We start from the raw sequence: 13,514 nt of genomic DNA, 5'->3' as shown, positions 1-13,514 counted from the left end.
GAGGCAGAGCAGTGTTATAATAGGAGTCATGCCTCCACAAGGGCGGTGATAGAGAGGACCATAGGTCTTCTCAAGATGAACTTCCGATGCCTAGACTGTTCAAGGGGAGCACCACAATACCCCCCAGAGCGGGTGTCACTGATAATGGTTGAATGCTGCGCTCTCCACAATCTGGCATTGGCAAGGGGGGACTCACTGGAGGAAGAGGATCTTGAGGCAGCTTCACAGGCCACAGAGGATGAATCCAGCAGTGAGTCAGAAGAGGAGCCTGGTGAGGAGAACACTGAGGGCGTGGAGGCAGACCTCTGGATCCTTCAGGGAGGCAGGGACACCAGGGATGTCTTGATCCAATGCTCCTTCAGCTAGGCTGCCAAAGATCTGCTTCCACCTCATGCCAGGGCTGCCGCCTCCATCCAAGATGTCTGACCATTTAATTTGAACCCAAAGTCCACTCAGTGCCTGTGCAATAAAGTTTAGAGCCATTTATGTCCAGCATTACATACTGGCTTACCCTGCACCAAAATAAAAGGTGAAGTATACTTAGGCCATTACGACAAAAACAAAATTTATGTAATTTTCACACTCAAAACAAATTAACATTACCATCTCTGGTGTTCATTTCCACACCAGTAAACAAATAAACAAAACATTAGAGAACAGAAGTCACCCATGACCAGTCCTTCTTGTGCTCATGGCGTCTTAAACTTGCGCTTACGAGCGCTGCATCTTGGTGCCCCCTCCCTCGCTGGCAGCAGCATTGGAGGCACCCTGCTGACTCTGCTGTCTTGTTGGCCTTGATGACCTTGGCTGTAGTCCTCTGGCCAGTGGAGCCTACGCTGGCACCGCCTGGGTGGGAGTGGCTACTGCCTCAGCTGGCATCTCCCCAGTCATCGCAGCCTCATCAAATGCCACAATCACTGGCAGAGGGGCGGAGGAGCTGCTGCCATCATCCAGAGCACCATGAGAGGAGCATGTGGATACGACAGGCAGTTCATGCGCCAACGTTAGGTTGCTCTGGACCTCCTTGCTTGCCATTGATGGACGGGCACCTAGCTGGGATACTGGGTGCCTCATTCATCTCCCACACTGATACTGACCACCTGGGGTCATTGCCTGTGTGAGGGCTTGCATGTCCGAGCACAACCCCAGGAACCCCTGATTCTGTCCCTGGAGCTGCCTCTCCATGAGAGTCGCCACTCTCTCAATGGAGGAGGCAGTGTGCTCGGCCATGAGGGTCAACGCACTGCTCACGCTCAGCATGGATTCCTCCACAGCAGATACCATGGCATGCATACCCTCATGGATCTCCACCAGATGACCCTGCACATCCCGATGGACATTCTGCCGCCTAATGGATGACTTCAGAAGCCCATCATCTGCCTTTAACTCAGCATTATCGTGGTCCCCAGTGGTCCTCCGACTGTCGGCACCCTGGGCGCACTCTCTGCCTCCGCTTGCACGACAAGCGAGTGTGAAGTGCCCTCACCGCTGTGCACCGACATTCTAGCGGATGATCTAATGCCCACTGAGGTGCTGGTGCCTAGTTCAGAGAGCGGGTGTGATGCAGGTGCAGCTGAAGCCTGGTGGTCCTCTAGCATCAGGGGTGGCTTTTTGGGGTCCTGCGATTGAGTGCATGCTGGTGAATGTAAGGGAGAACAATGGCATGTCATTAATTTAAGTCATCACACTGTTGCTGTACATGCCAGGCATCTTGGTGAGATAATAGAGATCTGCATCATGGTGCCATCGTCTTTCAATAATCAATGGGGACTCCAGTTTTGAGGCTCCAATCAATGAAGAGACTACACAAGAATATTTGCATCATCCAAAGCTCTCACCTCTGTGCACTGCACTCTTCTCTTTGTCTGACACCCCAGCCGCTCCACAATTGGCTGAACGAGGAGCATGGTGGCTCTTTAGTTCCAGGGCATCCTGCTCAAATCTGGTCAATATTAGGAGATTTGGGGGGCGTCCACCTGTCTGCGACCTCTCAGTGTTGTTATGGGTCGTCTTCTCCTGAAAGGACAGAGGAGCATTGACTAGCCCACTCCCTACCTGCAGCGTCATTGCAGTCTGGCCAACCCCACCTGAGGAGCACCTCGCAGGGCACGTCCAAGTCGTGGCCCTCGAGCCACAGGGCACTCATTCCAAGCAGCCAGGGCTCACCCCCTTGGCCAGCTTTGGCTTCATTGCCAGTTGGCACTCAGACTCTAACACCCCTGAGCTCCACGGGGGGGGAGGGGGGAATGGGGAGGCCAGCCCTTAACACTTCACCACACTGATCCATGCCAACACGGCACTCACCCTTCCCGAGTGCGTTGAACCTTTTGCGCCACTGTACCCATGTGCACCGCACAATGTCGTGGCTGCTGACCTCAGCTGCCACCTCCTCCCAAGCTTTTTTTGTCTGGTGCAGCGGCCGCTTCCTTCCATCTCTGGCATCTCCTGGCAGCCACCTCCTCCAAGAGGGCTGCCAGGCACTTGTCTAAAAACAAGCAGGGGGGTGGGGGGCCGAGTGCCCACCAGACCTCCCCCCGCCCCGCTTTGCCCGGCGTCTTCAGTCTTCAGCTACTGTTGAAGCCATAGCTTCAGTCTCCAGGCCGCAGAATATGATTCTTCCCTGGCAAGCTTCAAGGGGCTGCCTGTGCCGTTTCTAAACTGCCCACCATTGGACCCAGTGCCTGACAGTCCCCCGCCCCTGTCCGGCTCTTCCCATTTGAGGAGACGCGTTTCACACTGGGCGTGCCTTAATTGGGCAGCCAACATGAAATCACGGTGGTGGACCAATCGGGGTCAGGGCCTTTTTACCAACCGGTCCCGGACCTGCCAATCACGCGTGCCCACCAAGGGCAAAATTCAGGCCTGTGTGTGTGCAGGCAGAGGGAATGGGTGACTGTCAGATGGTCAAGCAGGTAGTGCACGTGTCCCTGAGTACATCACCCTCTCTAACCGGTATTCAGTTCTGAATACTAGTGAGGGCGATGGTTTCTCTGGTGTCAAACCTTAGGCACCATGGCTGGCTCAGCTGTATAGGAGGAAGATTGAACAAGCAATAGTGATAGGGGATTTTATAGTTAAGGAACTGACAGGCATTTCTACAGCTGCAGAGATGAATCCAGCATGTGCCATGGTCAACAATGTCACTGAGTTGCTGCAGGGCACTCTGAAGCGGGAGGATGGTGAACATGAAGATGATGGTTCATATCAGTACTAACAACATAAGTATAAAGAGGGATGAGGACCTTAATTTAGATTGTAGGAAGTTTAGAATGAGACAAGCAAGCAGGGCCTCAAAGGTAGTAATCTCCATATTACTCTAGGTGTCATTTGCGAGTCATGTTAGAAATAGGAGGTCCGAGCAAATGAATGCATGGCTGGAGAGATGGTACAGGAAGGAGGGCTTGGACCAGCTCAGGAGGACATGAGATCTATGCAGGCTGAACAGGTTGTACTCAAACAGAGCCAGGACCAATGTCCTCGCAGGGAGGTTCAGTGGTGCTATTGGGGAGAGTTTAAACTAACTTGGCAGGGGAACTGGGAACCAGGATGTAATGTTAGGAAAGGAAAGTAAGTTCCTGGATTTTCATGTTTTCAACCAAGTTGGAATGGAGGCGAGGGGATTTAAAAATGGCGGACAAGAGCTGTTTCCAGGATTCCCACCCCTCGAGTCTTGAGCCGTTGTCTGGATTTGGGAACCTTTTGAAAGGTAAGGTCAAAAGGCCTTACCTATGCCCCCATTCCTCCTCAATGCCAACTCATGCTCCCCACCACACGAATGGCCCCTCATACCCTCCATGCCAACTTCTGGCACTTTCATGCTCATTCACCCAGTATATACACTCTCTGTACAGAACCAGTGAACCTATGGTAACAAGAATAGTCATTTGGTAGTTCAGAACTTGAGCATTGCTGAAAAAAGAGACATGTCTTGCTTCTCATCTTGCACTCATTAGGACACTTGCAAGAATACCAATATAAGGGGAAGACAATGTAAACTGTACGTGAAGAATGTGCTGATTGGTTGGCAAGTGGTGTTGCCATGGAGAGTGTGCCACTAATGGTAACTGACAGTTAACTGCCAAGCATTGTTTGAAATTTAAACTAGGCAGCTTGACCCTGATTGGTCCAGGCATTGCCCTGAGGAATGTGTCAGCGAATGGCTGTCACTTATTTTGTTTAGCTGAAACAGGCACAATGTATGTACATGTTTTTTCTGTCTGCAAAGAACAGGGCCCTGTGTATTAATATATGTAGCTTCCAGTACATGCAAATGCACCACACTGTGAGCCCAACTGACGATCTTAAATTGGTTGTCAGCGTAATTCTTAGCACACTGAGGATTATTCAGCAAATGTTGTCCAGTCGCGGAATTACATTGAATGTTGGACACTTATTTTGAGTTTTGCAAACAGGCTGATTGGGTACAGCCTGTACCCTGCTCATTGCAAACAGCGGCTGGGGCATGCTGTTTGATATGAGTCTTTGGGATGTACAGCCTACATAGCTAGCATCACACTGAAAAGCTTAGACATGTCTCTTTTTTCAGCAGTAACAAGGATATGTTTGGAACTGCTTAAAAAATCGCTCCATTCATAATTTTCTTTAAAAAAAACTGCTGTGGCTACAACCCTATAAAAGTGTCAATCAATCAATCCTTTAAAGTATCAGTAACAGGAAATAGAAATACTTGACACCTCTTTATCTTGTGCAAGTAAACGTTGAGCTGTTAACAATACAGATCACAAAGTAGCTTTTTATAACATCATAATGCTGTCAATCAGGCAAAGTTTTCTCTTCTCCCCAGCTGTGTCAACAAAGTAAAACCTTTTATGGGAGTTTGTGCTCTCAGCCAAGCACCAGTAACCCACTACCAGCCACCCCGCCCCACCCCCGGTTCCAAATCGGACCAAAAATTGGATGTGTCGGTACATTTGCTACCAAGGTGGGTCTGTCGAGTTGAGAAATATCCCAACGCCAGTTACCTGTCTTAAAGATAAAAGCCCAGGCCAAGGTGCACAAAGAATTGGGAGAGATATTAGCACTGTTGTGCAAAATAGTAAGGTATTGGGTGGGGTCAGGTTAGCGGGAATTCAGTAGGCCTAAATTAAGTTTACAGTGTATGTATGTGAACTCAAGGTATGTGGTAAACAATGTCAATGAGCTGCAGGCACAGATAGCTACATGGGAATGTGAAGTCATGGCAATAACAGAGAGCCTGCTCAAAAAAGGATTACTCTGGATACTAGATGTTCTTGGATACAGGGTGTTCCGAAAAGATGGGGAAGGAAAGAAAGAAGAGGTGGCAATATTTATTTGGGGAATATTACAGTGCTGGAGAGAGAGAGGATGTCCTAGAGGGGCCAAGGACAAAATCTATGTGGTTAGAGCTAAGAAACAATACAGATACCATTACATGACTGGGTGTATTCTATAAGCCATCAACTAGCAAAAAAGATGTAGAGGAATAAATTTGCAAAGAAATTACAGAGAGGTGCAAAATCTATAGAGTAGTTATAATGGGAGAATTTATTACCATTCCCAATCTATATTAGGATAATTAATGTAAAGGGCAGAGAGAGGGATGTTTTCCTGAAGCGTGTTCAGGAGAATTTCCTAGATCCTTATGTTTCCAGCCCAATGAGGAAGGAGACACTACTGGATCTGGTTCTAGGGAATGAAGTATGTCAAATAGATCAAGTATCAGTAGGGAACATTTTTGGGGACTGTGATCATACTGTCATAAGGTTTAGGTTATCTATGAAAAAGGACAAGGAGCAATCTACAATAAAAATAATTAACTGGGATGGGGTCAATTTCAGTGAAGTGAAAATGAATCCGGTGCGTGTAAATTGGAACCAAAAGATTGACAGGCAAAACTGGAACACAACAATGGGCTACCCTTAAAGAAGAAATTTTTCAGGTAAAGTCAAGATATATTCTCTCAAGGGGAGAGGTAGGACAAACAGCCAGAGCTCCCTGGATGACAAAAGTGTGAGACTGTAAGATGAAGCAGAAAAAGGGTGAGCATGACAGCTGAATATGGAAAGTTTAGAGGGGAAGTGAAAAGAGAAAAAAAGAGAAAGAGGAAGTATGAGAAGAGACTAGCAACTAACATGAAAGGCGAACCAAAAGTCTTCTGTAGGCATATAAATAGTAAAAAGAGGGGTGATGCAATTAGGGATTGAAAAGGGGATTTTGCATTAAGGCATATAGCATGGCTGAAGGACTTAATGAACTACTTTGCATCTATCTGCCAAGGAAAAGGTGCCGAAGTCATGGTGAAGAGGATGTAATTGAGGCACTGAATGGACTAATAATTGATAAACAAGAGGTATTAGAAAGGCTACCTACACTTAAAGTTGGTAAGACACGAGGACCGGATAAGATGCATCCAAGGATACTGAGGGAATTAAGGGTGGAAATTGCAGAGGCACTGGCCATAATTTTCCAATCCTCCTTAGATACAGGGGTGGTATTGCCAAGGAACTACAGAATTGCAAATGTTACACCCTTGTTCAAAGAAGGGTGTAAGGATTAACCCAGCAACTGAGGATAAGCACAGCAACTACAGACAGTCAGTTTAACCTTGGTGGAGAGAAAGCTTTTAGAAATCCAGGACAAAATTAACAGTCACTTAGATTAATTAATTGGTGTGGATTAATTAATATTAGCAAACATAGATTTGTTAAAGGTAAATTGTGTTTAACTAACATGACTGAGCTTTCTGATGAGGTATCAGAGAGGGTCAATGAGGGTAACATGTTTGATGTGGTGTACATGTGCTTCCAAAAGGCTTTTGATGCAGTGTCACATAATAAGCTTGATAGCAAAGTTAAAGCCCATAGAATAAAAGGACAGTGGCAGGATGAATACAAAGTTGATTGATTGACAGGAAACCGAATACTGGTGAATAGTTGTTTCTTGGACTGGATGATGTGGGGTTCCCGAGAGGTCAGTGTTAGGACTCCTGCTTTTCTTGATCTATATTAATGGCTGAGACTTGGATGTGCAGGGCACAATTTCAAAGTTGGTGGATGATATAAAACATATTGTGAACTATGAGGAGAATTGTGATAGACTTCAAGAGGACACAGGTTGGTGGAATGGGCAGACACATGGCAGATGAAATTTAATGCAAAGAAATCTGAAGTGATACATTTCGGCAGAGGCAATATAAATTAAAGAGTACAATTCTAAATGGAGCGCAGGAGCAGACAGAGGCCTGGGGGTATATGTGCGCAAATCACCGAAGCTGGCAGGGCAGGTTGAGAAAATGGTTAATACAAGATCCTGGGCTTTTTAAATAGGGCCTGGAGTACAAAAGCAAGGAAATTATGGTGAATCATTATAAAACATTGTTTCAGCCTCAACTGGAGTATTGTGTCCAATTCTGGGCACCACACTTTAGGACAGGTGTAGCATCCGAGAGATTGCAGAAAAGATTTACAAGAATGGTTTCAAGGATCAAGGCCTCCCATAATACTGATAGATTGGAGAAGCTGGCGTTGATCTCCTTGGAAAAGAGAAAGTTGAGAGATTTGATAGAGGTGTTCAAAATCCTGAGAGGTCTGGACAGAGAAGATAGGGAGAAACTGTTCCCATTGGCAGAAGGGTCTAGAAACAGAGGGCACCGATTTAAGGTGAATAGCAAAAAAAAAGCAACATGAGGAAAATCTTTTATATACAGTGAGTGGTTGGAATCTGTAATGCACTGCCTGAGACTGTGGGTGGAGGCTGATTTGATTCTGGCTATCAAAAGGGAATTGGATAATTAACAAAAGAGTCCCTTGATTTGTTAATTTAGTTTATTTGGTTTTGACTCAAGTTACAAGGAAGGGATGGGGGAGTGGAACCAGTTGAGTTGCTCTTGCAGGGAGCTGGCACAGACACGACAGATGGAGTGGCGGCCTCCTGTACTGTAACCATTGCCTGATTCTATGAAAAAGTGCTCGAAGCATAGTGCAATAAACAATAGATCAAACTTAAATTGGCCAATCGCCTGCTTGAGGTTTGCAACTTCTAATCCTGACAGCAAAATAGTTTGGTTCTGAATAACAGTGTATGTGTCTCTCTCTCAGTAAGGATTCACTAATGCAGATATAATGGGCACCTGACTAGCTTTTGAAACATCAAGCTCATTTTGAAAAGATAGCCATTTAGAGGCAACAAGCGCCTCCTCCTTGTATTAGCATGCTAATTTGTGTAAATATTCTGTGCGGTGCCTACACATTTAGACTGCATAAGGGATAGTTTGTAAAAACAAATGGCAGATTTATTTACTTGCCCTGCTTCTCAGTGGCAAGCCCATCAAAGTTGGGTATTTTCTCTCCCAAAGCTGCTGCAAGCTCATTTCATTTTACTTGAATGATCTATAGGTCTAAGGCCTTTTCTTCTTCCCCACACCCACTTTAGATTTTGTGCTTTTACTTTAACAAACTGGTTCTGCTGGTCAGATCATAACTGAAGCACAGTGGTCAATTGCATCAAAACTCAAAAACTTCAAGAATTTCTTCAGCTCTGATGAAGGGTAATCATTGATCCGAAATGTTAACTCTCTCTCTCTCTCCCCACAGTTGCTGCCTGAGCTGCTAAGTATTTTCTGCATTTTCTGTTCTTACTGCAGATGCTGGAAATCTGAAATATTTTGCTTTTGTTATAAATTGTTAGATTTACCTAACACACATTCCAAAGACATTGGAACCAAGTGAAATGCTCTGCATAGGTTAGAATAATGGGGGCAGGGGGTGGAGGTGATGAGCTTTAACTGGCTCATCCTTAACTTATGAAATTGTAGGAGACATATTTTTGAATAAATGGGTGTGAGATCCGCTGCTGTGAAATATATTGTCATTGAGTACATCAGAAAAGTCAGGTACAAGAGAAAGCCTAATCATCCAATGATTTTGGTACTATTGTGGTTTAGGTTTTGAATAATTCCAATGCTTTTGCCTCTGTTAACTTCTTGATAAATTGTCACAGAATAGAAATCTATTCACTGATACCTGTACTAAATTCTACTTTTTACTAAATTTTACTTCTCTCAAATTTCTATTAGTCATTTTGCTTTATGCTATTGATACACTCTGATATTTTATGTGCTTTGTAAAGGTTCTCCTGACCTGCATTCTTTCTGCAGGGAACGGTAGCATTGTGATTATGTTACTGGGTTAGTAACCCAGAGACCTGGACTAATGCTCCAGAGGCACAAATTCAGTCCCACCACAGGACCTGGGGGAATTTAAATTGTTAATTAATTAACCTGGAATAAAAAGATAGTTTCAGTGATGATGATGATGATGAAACTACCAGATTGTCATAAAAACTCATCTGGTTCATTAATGCCCTTTAGGAAGGAAACCTGCTGTCCTTGCCCTCAGCTCTGAAGAAGTCATACGGACTCAAAACATTAACTCAGTTTCTGTCTCTAGAGATGTTGTCAGACTTGCTGAGTTTTTCCAGCATTTTCTGTTTCTATTGCTGTCCTTAGCCCTGACCTTCAGCTCACAGCAAAGTGGTTGATTCTTAACTGCCCTTCGAAAGAGCCTAGCAAGCCACTCAGTTGTATCAAAGTGCTACAGAAAAGTCTAATAAAATGGACCACTCCAGTCACTGGATGCAACAAAGGCACATCTAGTCCAGTAGACCCTCCGCAAAGTCCTCATCGCTAAAGATCTGTCCCACGGACTAGTCAACTATAGTTATACTCACCGAATGATACCTCACAGCCAATGTTCCAGACTCATCCATCACCATTTTTAGATATAACCTGACCCACCAGGGTTGGGAGCGCATTGGTATACAGTAGGGAGGAAGTGACCCAGGGAGTCCTCAATATTGACTCCAGACCCCATGAAATCTTATGCCATAAAGCCAAGCATGGACAAGGAAACCGCTGCTGATTATCACCTACCACATTCCTACAACTGTTGAATCAATATTCCTCCATGTTGAACACCACTTGGAAGAAGCATTGAGTGTAGCTAGATCACAGAATGTACTCTTATTGGGCTACTTCAATGTCCATTACCAAGAATGGTTTGGTAGTACCGCTACTGATCAAGCTGGCCGAGTCCTGAAGGGCATAGATGCCAACTGGGCATTCAGTAGCTGCTGAGAGAACCAATACAAGGCTAAAACCTACCAGAACTCATCCTCTCTAGTTTACCTGTTGCAGATGCATTTATTCGTGATAGTATTCATAGGACTGACTGTCACACAATCCTTGTGGAGACGAACTCCCATCTTCACATTGAGGACATATTCCATCGTGTTGTGTGGCACTAACACTATGCTAAATGGGATAGATTTCAAACAGATCTCGCAACCCAAAACTAAACATCTGAGGTGCTATGGGCCACGAGCGGAAGTATAATTGTATTCTACCACAATCTGTAACTTCATGGTCTGGCATATCCTTCACTCTACCATTACCATCAAGCCAGGGGATCAACCCTGGTTCAATGAGGAGTGTAGGATAACATGCCAGGAGCAGCACCAGGCAAAAATGAGGTGTCAACCTGGTGAAGCTACAACACAGGATTACTTGCATGCCAAACAGTGGAAGCAGCATGCGATAAAGAGTTTAACAATCCCACAGCCAACAGATCAAAGCTCTGCAGTTCTGCCACGTGCAGCCATGAATGATGGGAGGAAGCAGTTCCGCAAACACTCCATCCTCAATGATGGGGGAGACCAGCGTGTGTGCAAAGGGTGAGTGAGGCTGAAGTATTTGTAACCATTTTCAGCCCAAAGTGCCAAGTGGGTGACTCATCTCTGAGGTCTCTACAATCACCGATGGCAGTCTTCAACTAATTTGATTCACTTTCTTATGATATCAGGAAAAGACTGAAGGCACTGGATACATCAAAGGGCCTCAACAGCACCTCGGCTGTAATGCTGAAGACTTATGCTCCAGAACTAGTCGCACCTATAGTCAATCTATTCCAGTACAGCTACAACACTGGTAGGGCTATCAAGTGCTATCAGTTGGTATTCATTCACCAATAACTTGCTCACTGATGCTCAGTTTGGGTTCTGCCAGGAACACTCAGCTCCAGACCTCATTACTGCCTAGGCCTCAGCATGGAGAAAAGAGTTGAATTCCAGAGGTGAGGTGACTAGTGACTGCCCTTGACATCAAGGCAGTATTTGACTAAGAGTAGCATCAAGGAGCCTCAGTAAAATTGAAGTCAATGAGAATCAAGACATAAACTCTCCATTGGCTGAAGTCACAGCTAGCACAAAGGAAGATGGGTGTGTTTGGTGGAGTTTGATCATCTCCGCCCCAGGACATCACTGCAGGAGTTCTTCAGGATAGTGTCCTCGGCCCAGCTGCTTCATCAATGACTTTCCATCCAATGTAAGGCCAGAAGTGGGAAAGCTGCCTGATTGGTACACAGTGTTCAGTTCCATTCACAACAGATAATGAAGCAGTCCATGCCTACATGCAGCAAAATCTGGACAGCATTCAGGCTTGGGCTGATAGGTGGCAAGTAACAAAATGCCACAAAATAGCCAGGCAATAACATTCTCCAGCAGGAGAGAACTTAACCATCTCCCCTTGACATTCAATGGCATTGCCATCACTGAAACTCCCAACGTCATCCCAGGGTCATCATTGACCAGAAACTTAAGTGGACCAGTCATATAAATAATGTGGCTACAAGAGCAGGTCAGAGGCTGGGAATTCTGCAGCAAGTATCTCCTTCCTGACTCCCCAAAGTATGTCTGCCATCTTCATGACACCAGTCTTGATGGAATACTCTCCTCTTGCCTGGGTGAGTGCAGCTCCAACAACACTGAAGAAGCTTGATGTCATCCAGGACAAGGCACCCACTTAATTAATACACCATCCCCCACTTTATATTTAATCCCTCAACTATGGGTGCATTGTGGCAGCAGTGTGTACCATCTACAAGATGCAGTGCAGCAACTTGCCAAAGCTGCTTCAATCAACTCTAACTTCTACCACCTAGAAGAACAAGTGCAGCAAGCACATGGGAACATCACCTGCAAGTTTCCCTTCAAGTCACAGACCATACTGACTTGGAAAAGTATTGCTGTTCTATGTTGCTGGGTTACTTTTCAAGAAGTAGTATTCCAATTTATGTAGAACTTGCTTCTCTTCAAACAAAAAGAGTCAATTAGGGATGGTTAAAAAATGCTGGCCCTGCCGCCAATGCCTGCACCGCATGAATGAATAAATACATCTTTCCAGACTATGAAGCAAAATTAAGTAACTAAAAATGTTGCCAAAAATAACTTGTTTTTCAAGATTGGCTAACCATATTATTGTAGCAATGCAAGCTTGGGCATAATTAACTTGCGGCAGCATTCTTATATGTATAAATATTAACAGAAATCTGCAACTTTTCCCCCCCCCTCCCCCCGACCCTCCCCCCCCCAAGGTTGGAGATATGATAACCATCTTTGAATCCATAGATGCTGACTGGCTGAAAGGAGAACTGCAGGGGAAAGAGGGAATATTTCCCAGGAACTTCGTCCAGATTCTTCAAGACCCATTGTGAAATTCCTGATACTTAGGCTGAGGAACAGTGTGGAGCATGGAGCAGAATTTGAATTTTGTCAATCATTAATATGTACCAAGGCACATGTGGACTATGCAGATCATGACAGACTGAAACAGATTTAATTGCTTTTGGAGAACTAATTAATCAATGAGTTCCATTACCTGTGAACTGAGACTCACTGCGGTCACCTGGGAGCAGTAGGTGAGTCAGTGGTCAGGGTTCATACTTGACTAAATAACTTACAGATTATAATTTTACTGTAAGACATTTATATGTTAGTGTTAAAATACAGATTCCAGTATTGAATCAGGAACAAAGTCAAGACATTATAATTTTTTTTTTAAATCCATCAATGCCTGCATGAGCTGGTACTGACATCAGAAGGGCTGGTTTTCCCATTCTTGCTGTCATCTTATAACTTGCGTACAAATTGCAAAAGAAATTTTAATGTAATCTCAATAAATAATGCATAGTTATGTGTCATATCTTTTGATTGCATTGTTTTTTTGAAGGCAACATGGTTTTAAAAACAATAAACTTTTTTTAACATCAGAGCTTCATAATACTGCTGTGGTATTTTTTTAGCAATAACCGGGCATTGGCAGTGACAGATTATTCTGATGTGGATTCCTCACTGGTAATATTTCTTAAGTATCAGAGCTTTGTGATAAACTTTTCAATAAAAAGTATTTATTTCAATTTATGTAGAACTTTTTTTGTTTGTAAAGAATCAATTTAGCGCTCAATATTTTGGGCAACTGCTTTGCATGATTTAACTTAGCAAATCAATTTATATATTTAACTTAGTAAATCAATTTATAAAATGCAGCATTATTGTGTATTACACTAATCCAATACAGTATTTTAGCTCATAATGCATAACCAAAAATGCAACTTTCTGGCAACACAGTGAATGTTGACTTTAGCAGCATATATTGCCACCTGGTGGTCAAGACCCTTGATTACCAAGATAAAAGCAAAATT

The 13,514-nt window shown here is 44.3% G+C and overlaps 1 protein-coding gene across 2 annotated transcripts in view; it reads left to right on the top strand.

Moving 5' to 3' along the window:
• Positions 1-13,229, top strand: part of sh3d19 (SH3 domain containing 19) — a 205,649-nt gene extending 192,420 nt beyond the window's left edge. Inside the window, exon 21 of one of the 2 annotated variants that reach the window (XM_078541262.1) lies at positions 12,442-13,229. In XM_078541262.1, the coding sequence (XP_078397388.1) occupies positions 12,442-12,456 (15 nt within the window). In that variant the 3' untranslated portion in view covers positions 12,457-13,229. Of the gene's footprint in view, positions 1-12,407 lie in introns of both variants that reach the window. The other variant, XM_078541261.1, reaches the window with a different exon arrangement.
• The last annotated feature ends 285 nt before the right edge of the window (positions 13,230-13,514 follow it).

This window comes from Cetorhinus maximus, chromosome 1 (assembly GCF_964194155.1).
Source record: "Cetorhinus maximus chromosome 1, sCetMax3.hap1.1, whole genome shotgun sequence".
Taxonomy (NCBI): Eukaryota; Metazoa; Chordata; class Chondrichthyes; order Lamniformes; family Cetorhinidae; genus Cetorhinus; species Cetorhinus maximus.
The sequence above is the reverse complement of the archived record's forward strand: the minus strand, read 5'-3'. Positions and strand labels throughout refer to the sequence as shown.